Source organism: Diadema antillarum, unplaced genomic scaffold (assembly GCF_040938485.1).
Source record: "Diadema antillarum isolate AM-2024a unplaced genomic scaffold, OU_Dant_1.0 seq00000798_RagTag, whole genome shotgun sequence".
NCBI lineage: Eukaryota > Metazoa > Echinodermata > Echinoidea > Diadematoida > Diadematidae > Diadema > Diadema antillarum.
The window spans coordinates 3,489,401-3,497,165 of NW_027271682.1; the positions used below are offsets into that span (position 1 = coordinate 3,489,401).

Sequence of the window (7,765 nt, forward strand, 5' to 3'; positions counted from 1 at the left end):
CAATGTTTCTCATCCTAAATCATGCTGAATGATGTGTCTGTTTTCCACTTGTGTCCTTCCTGTGCAAAACAGACATATAATCTCAATAACCGTGGTATATATTAATATATTCATCCAAGAAACGGAAACACTGCAGCTATATCTGGTATGCATCCACTGTTTACTTGGGAACATCGGTTCACTTGTTTTCGACCTTACCAGCAGCGCATCGTGTCCTATCTCCACGTTCGTAAGACTTTGTCAGCTGACAGGTCTTCATCAACAAATATCACTCTTTGCTTGGAAGAATATCACAGGATAACTTGGTCCATACCAGTTTGAACAAATGCAATAGGAGAGATAAAAACTGGAAACAGTCAAGATTGGGACTTCCCTCTCAAGGAAGCCTCTGATGCTGTCGTCAAAATCGGACATACCGGCGATAAACGTTTTGGAACGTCCGCGAGTTGAATAAGCTGACGAGGAGGAGGATCAAGATGTATGCAATGAGGAGTAGGCAGAGGAGATTTTTACGTATCCATCGCTGCCAGTGAGATGAATTTGGCACATTGCTGAGGACAAAGAAGGAAAATCAATTGCAAATGTCACTGATTGTTACTCAACAGCTTTAAGGAGAAAACCCTCTCAATTTGACATTTAGTTAGAGTAAATCAAACTAGACATTCATATGTGGCATTACAATTGGTCATGACAAAAAGAAAGAGACAAAGTCATAATTGATTCACACTAATACTTCTTGAGTTGAGTTATTTTTATTGCAGCTGATTGACAATGACTGATGTAATCAAACACCAATAATTGTTCAGTGTTTGAGTAGTAGCAATAATTATAGATATAGCCCACCCCATTTTTTTTGATGATTTTTTTTTTTATCATGGCTACTGCTCTTACACTGAATAATTGGTGTTTATTTATGCTGATTAAAGGGCAATTTGTCAATCAGCAGCAATACAAACTCATTGACACTAGAAAGTCTAAAATGTCCACACAAATGTGAAATAGATTTTAAAGGCACTCAGTCGTGGCGAGTGGTTTGTGCGGCACGGAGACGAACGCAACACGCTGCCTCCCCCATTCTGTATCAAATGTAGTGACCCCAAATGAGAATAGCGCTGGCTCAATGGGTCAGCGAACAAAACGCGTAGGCTACAAGAGCGCTCTCTGTGCTAATCTCCTAACCCAAAATGGCTGTCCGAGTGAGCCACGTGAGCTTCCGAATGGACGCACACACTCAGTGCGCATGCGCATGAAGAGAGGCCAAAAGAGCCACACGTCTTCTGGCCTCTCTCCTCCAATCACCGCAGCTCGCGGTGACAATATTTGTGTATGATGCGTACACACACACACGTGTCTTCTGGCATCTCTCCTCCAATCACTGCAGCTCGCGGTGACAATGTTTGTGTATGATGCGTACACACACATGCACACACACACACGTGTCTCAGTGGCAGCATTGTCCCACACGTTTATGGATATAGCACCGAGTCTGGCATTGCGCAATTGCATGCACAAACTTCGGTCGTTCGGAGTTTACGTACCAATAGGGATGGAGATCGGCTGCCTTTAAGCATTTAGTATCAGTACCGGACAGCCAAAGGTTTGACAAGTACAATAAAATCCATTTGTTCTTGAATGTAAATTCTGTTATGTCCAATATAATTTATTGCTGCTGGCAACACTTTGACAGCCATATGCACAAAAAGCATCAAATGTAAAGCTGCTGGGACTATACTTGACTACAAACAGAACTGATATAGTTTCGAGCATAACAAAGAATACATAATTTCAAACATTTGAAATAAACTACCCTACATTTTAGGGAAATCTTGATCTTAAAATCAGGACTTGATGTTAGAAATGTGGTATGACCTTTTTTCTTTATGCAACAAGTTTAAAACAAAACCTTTCAAGCATTACCAATGCATAAGCTTCATTTCAAAAAGCTACATAGAAATAAATGTATGGATCCATACATTCATGTACATAATATATAGCGACCACAATGGGAAGAGTGTCACGCTTACCTTGAGGTTGTTTTGTCGGCAAAGATAAGCAGGTATCTAATCTGAACCACCTCATTGTTGGTGACGACATAATACTTCTCTGGCACCGCTCCCCCGAGGCTCTCGGGAGCATGGGACCGCTTCACAGAGCTCTTGGTGTCTGCATATGAAAATGTTAATAAAGATATACCATTCAAATTCATCAATTCAGTGCTTATTTATGTCGATGTAGGGCAATTTGTCAATTACTTGCAAAGATATACCATCACTCTAGAAGTTGAGATGCTGTGATTCATTACGAAATATTGGTAGTCAATTATGACCCGCCACAACAAAAGGGTCAGAAAGTTGCTGACGGCTGAGCCGAGAAAATCGAGTTTGAAGTCAGATCATCAATATCGGTCAAAACCATCAAATTTCTGTTGTTGGCATAATGTTATAGTCTAATGTTTTCTCTCTCATCTGCCGAAATGTTGAAGCTAAATGATCAAAGGAAAGGCGAGAAATTAGCATTTTTCTAGGCCATGATTTTCTGACTTTCAACAGAACAGAAACGTGTCCAAGGATTGGATTTTAGCGCCGCAGATAGACTACGCCCCTAGCAACGAGGGAGTGATCTTATTGGTCAGTGCGTGGCATTCTGGTTACTGATTGGTCGTGCATAGATTGCTGGCACTTGAATGAACATCGTGGAGGTTGCTATGAGCAGACCTTCTATTGTCAAGAGGTGAAAACTGACTTACCCCCCTTGATCAGAAAGAAAGGTTTTCTCGAAATGCTGATTTCCGAGACCACTCAATATGGTCTCATAAAATCATCAATATCTCCGGAACGAAGTACTTTTATGAGCCGTGTTATATATGAAATTAAAGCGGAAGAGTAAGGGAATAATGTCACAACATTTTCAGAAAATTGATCTCTCTCGATTTTTGGATCCTTTCGCTGTAGCAGGTCACATGTACTAATTGAGCACCATGCACTGAGCCTTATAAATGCTTGTCTCATTTCAGAAGCTTGTACTCAAAATCAGAATGAGCCCGTCCTATGCACTACTTAAAAAAAAAAAGAAGTTAATGACTTTTTCATGATATTGATCTTGGTCAATGAAATAAGCTCCTTTGCAGGAATACTTTTTGCGCCCTGAACTTGAACAAGACCACAGACACAAAATATGACCCTTAATTCTCAATCCAGGAGGCTGACACTTTACTTTAAAAATGTATGAGGTAGCAAGAATGATTTTCCAGAGGAATGTACATCTGTAAATTAGAGCAGAAATGAAATCTTCCAACCTTCAACCTTGCATTTGACATCTGGATGATCCAGCATAGCGCAGACGGCAACACAGCTAAGATTGGTCCCGATTAGACTCTTTGTCCAGCCTCTGCCTGCAGGACTGTACGGTAGACTCACTGCCAGGTCACTCGACAAATAGGTTCCTTCCCCATACAAAGTATTCTAAGGAAAAGCAAGGTGAATTTTACAGTAAATGATGCTCTCAAAATCAATCTGTTCTGTATAAAGAAACAGTTGTAGGTTAGAGGTGACTCTGTATGTAGTAGCTAAATGAATGAAAAATGGCGTGAAAAGGGGATCTTCATAAAACAGAATAACACACAATGACAGAAAATATCAAAGTCTCAGTGACATAGGATACTGTGTTATTATGTCAAGCCCACACACAAGCCTGTGATCTTACAGGTTTATGGGCCTTATAACTCCTTGATTGAACCTGTCTAGAATGCCACCTTACAAAACTCTTTGAACTGTACATAAATATATAGCTGGCGAGAGAGTTAAATGGTTTATCTTTAATACAATCAGACAACAGCTCAACATCCAGGGTGAATAAGAGCAGTCAGTTTGGCATGGATATCTCAACCAGTACCTTTAACATCTTTATGCCATACATTGTTCTGTCCATTGCTTCTAAAGAATCTTAAATGACAAGAATTCTACATGAGGTAATCATTGCACAGATATTGCAGAGGAAAATCATTACAAAAATTATGCACTCACAGCTGCACATGGCAAGATGATTGATATTCAACTCAAAATTACTACCGGTACTAGTATTATTCTACAGACTTACAAGGATGTGACTTGTAACAGAAAGAGTCAAGCAAGAGCTGCTTTGTTCTCTACTTATATTTTGCCATCTACACAGTGATAAACTATCAGAACAAATCAACTTCTCTTTAGCTGGTTATTGTAGGTTTTTGGTTGATTTCAGAGTATGATACAATGAGAAGTATTGTCAAGCACTGTACATATATCAGGTATGGTTGACATAGTTTCTAATTACCTATTCTTTTATCTATTTGACACAGTGATTACAATATCAGTTTGCACATTTCCTGCTATGTATCTTTTTATTTTTCCCTCCAAAGTGCCAAGACCAAGCAGTATTGCTCAACTCAACTTGGAAAAGTTATTTAAAACCACATACAGTTTCCTCCCACTGCATTCTTCTTGCTAATTTGAGAATGCCTACCTTACTCATGTGAGAGTGCAGACCATTGTGAATGATAGAGTGGAAGTTTTCCCATCTGCTGCCGTGGTAAGCAAACATGGTCTCATACTTCTCGCTAAGGGTTTTGAATCTCTGACCTCCTGTTGAATGGTATGCAATCTCAAAGATAAAGGACGGCTTGACCTCATAGCTCGCCTTTCCCGTCATTTCTTGGATGGTGCGAAACTGCAGGCAGATCAGAAGATAGGGCATAAATAGAAATGACCTCACTAAAACTACCAAATATGGGCATGCTAGTAAATCTTTAATGAATAATCCCTGTGGGATTGGGGAATATTTGGCTCAATTCCACTTACAAGATACACTTGCAAATAGATTATCACTGTCAAGCTGTTGCTTCACTGGACACGTTCATAACATCATTGTTTACCCGGTAATTTAATGCCCATTTATTTATCAAACTTTTTTTTTAAAATTCTGTCAGTCACGTGAAGTCTATTCTACTGTCCAGTTGTACGCCCCTATTTTAATTCTATTGATACACCTTCCGCACATCATATATTTCTAGCATCAAGATGCGGTGCATGTTGAAAGATGTTGCCAGCTTTTGACAACTGGTGCTAAAAACCTTCCGAGAGATATTTCAAAAATGCTGATATATAATACAAACATCAGTAAAAATCTTGATCCGAGATAAGATCATTAATTCCTTTTAATCTGAGGTTCCTTTTGCTCACATTCTTAATAGGCTCTACCCCAATTTGAAAACTTTATTCTTCGTTTCAAACTGCAAGCTTTTAGTAGATTAACTATTACCATACAAACACAGCATCGCAAATCTGGAAATCTGATTGGCAGTCAAGGAGAAACATCTGGAGATCAATTCAATAATTTGGGTTCTAATGCTAACTGGATAGTGCCTTACTCTCTTGGTGGAAAAAAAAAATGAATTCCCCTATTCTTGGCAGATAACTCAGAGGGTGATTATTGCCTGAAGTATGCAACATATAGCATTTTCTTTTTATTATCAAACTACATTGCATACAATCAAGTGAAAACATCAAAAGGCCAAGGGCTAATAAAAAAAAAATGTATTACCTTTCATTTGTGTAATCATCATCAAAATCAAAGATAAAATGTAAGAGGCTAATGTAGGAGAAAATTAACTTCATTTGGGTGTAAAAGCAATGGCATACCTTCTTCTCCACATCAAGAGACCTGAGAGTAAATGTGTTGGATTGCAGGACCCACTTCAGAAGCTCCCAGCTGGCTGGTGTCATGTGACCAACTCCTCTTCTCTCGACGACCATCTTCATGTTAGGTACTCCATCTGCAGCTAATTTCTATGGAATCAGCACAACCATTCATTAGCATTAATGATACATCAATTCTGATGGTCAGGATAAAAATGATACTATTGATGATAAAATCATTCTTGTTATAAATTTCACAATGAATGGCGATTACTATCATAATTCACAACAAAATATAAAGTGGTTATTTTGAAAAGTAAAGTAGCCTCTATATAAAATCTTTATTTGCTATTCATAAACACAATGTGTACATCTCAAGTTGGCCTCATTGTTTAGCTAAATGTACATCAGTACGTCAGATGTAGCACAAAATCATTAAAAAGAATAGATGGAGGTAAAGATGTAAAACATTGACACTATGCTTTAGGTGCTTAATATTCTTTTTTTTTTCAGGGGGGGGGGGAGGGTAAAAAAGTATAGTGAAAACATGCATTTTCATATCATTGCAATGAAACACTCCCATAAACAAACAAACAAACAAAACCCTCAGAATTACTCATAAACAGAGACTAGAGTACTGTAAAAGTGGACATTTTCGCGGTGTTGAAATTTTTGCGCATTTCGCGCAACCAGAAACTAGCGCAGAAATAAAAGCACGCGAATATTTTTGCTTGCCATATGTTCTTGCGCATGATGTCTTGATTCCGCGGAATTAAAAACACACGAAACTCTTCGTACCCGGCCAAGCACGAAAAATTAGTTGCGCGAAAATATCCACTTTTATAGTATAGGGGAACACTGTAATATCTGTATACCTAACTTTACAGGTATTGGTGCACAATATATTACTATAAGTATGCTCCAAATGTCAACACAGAATGACTCATATATGACAAGCAGCTAATTTTGCAATATAAAAAGCCCAAAACTCTTAAACGGCATAAACATAGGTAGCTGTATAACATTTAAAAAATTTTACTTGTTCAGATTGCTTGAGCCTGTTTATCTTATTAACAAGCTCACCAGCTCAGTAAAATCCTTCTCTCCATCCGAGTTAAGAAACTCTGCACCGGGTGGATATGGTCTCAGAACACTGTCGTGCCTGTAGCTGTCCAGGGCACCAACAAAGAGACTCCATTTTAGGTCTGCAGCCAGTATACCCTGCTCTTTTATCAGCTGCACCACACTTTGCTGAACATCCTCCATGTCTTTCAGTGCCTTAATCCATACTCTAAAACAAGGAAAGTCTGCTTCTGAGGCCCCGAAATAACCAACATCCACCTTCAGGCACTTGGGTGGACTGGAAATAAGGAAAGAAGAAAAAACACTCAATTCATTTTTACTTTTGTTTTTCAATTTTATCATTTACGTCTAGATATTCACGTCAATGCCACAATTTATCACAGGCCATGCAAAATCGGCATTATTGCGAAATAGGGCTCCACTCCATTCACCGCCATTCATTTCGTCATAGCCGGGGACTTCTTTCAACCTCCACAGACATCTAGACTTTGCACATAGCGGAGACGCACACGCAGAACGAGCGGGGACTGATATCACGATTTGGCTGCAAAATCTCATTCTGCTAGATGAATCCCATTTCCAACAACTTTTGCTTTGTTCATTACTTTTGTTGTTGTTGCAGTATTTGTCTTGAAATTTACAAAATAGTAGTCTACAACATGTACTAATAGTATCACTGGCACTGCTCAAGGTTTCTTTTTTTTTCATATTGTTGTGTTATTATGTGTATTCAAAATGTTGTAATCATATGAGTTGGAAATGAAATAAAATGAAGTGAAACGAAATGAAAATTTGCAATCAAGTCCTTAGCTATGGGCACCCACAACATGAGCAAGGTTCGGTTGTTTACTGTCTACTTTACATCAAAGACGCTTAACTGATAAGACAGGAAAGTGCGCACTAATCCTGTACAAAACAAATGGACAGCGCGCGGTCCTTAAGCGTATTACGCACATCACCCGAGACCCACTCAAAGACAGCGCGTCTCAGGTGATGTGCGGCTTTGCCTGAGA

At 38.9% G+C, this 7,765-nt stretch overlaps 1 protein-coding gene across 1 annotated transcript; it reads right to left on the reverse strand.

Annotated features, from left to right (window-relative positions):
- Positions 1-400: 400 nt before the first annotated feature.
- Positions 401-6,947, reverse strand: LOC139739360 (protein mono-ADP-ribosyltransferase PARP16-like). Its single transcript, XM_071649980.1, has 6 exons — positions 6,753-6,947; positions 5,673-5,819; positions 4,498-4,701; positions 3,296-3,461; positions 2,025-2,163; positions 401-551 (listed from the first exon to the last, which is right to left on the reverse strand). Exons 1-6 carry the CDS (start codon positions 6,933-6,935, stop codon positions 401-403), a joined length of 990 nt encoding a protein of 329 aa, XP_071506081.1. The 5' UTR covers positions 6,936-6,947.
- Positions 6,948-7,765: the final 818 nt, after the last annotated feature.

What these genes read in the sequence shown, in the direction of transcription:
- LOC139739360 (XM_071649980.1), bottom strand. Translation starts at nt 6,935, where the DNA reads ATGGAGGATGTTCAGCAAAGTGTGGTGCAGCTGATAAAAGAGCAGGGT. An exon ending in CTCTTGATGTGGAGAAGAAG is followed by an intron (nt 4,702 to 5,672) that starts GTATGCCATTGC and finishes ATCTGCCTGCAG; the next exon opens with TTTCGCACCATCCAAGAAAT. An exon ending in GCCGACAAAACAACCTCAAG is followed by an intron (nt 552 to 2,024) that starts GTAAGCGTGACA and finishes CTTTGTCCTCAG; the next exon opens with CAATGTGCCAAATTCATCTC.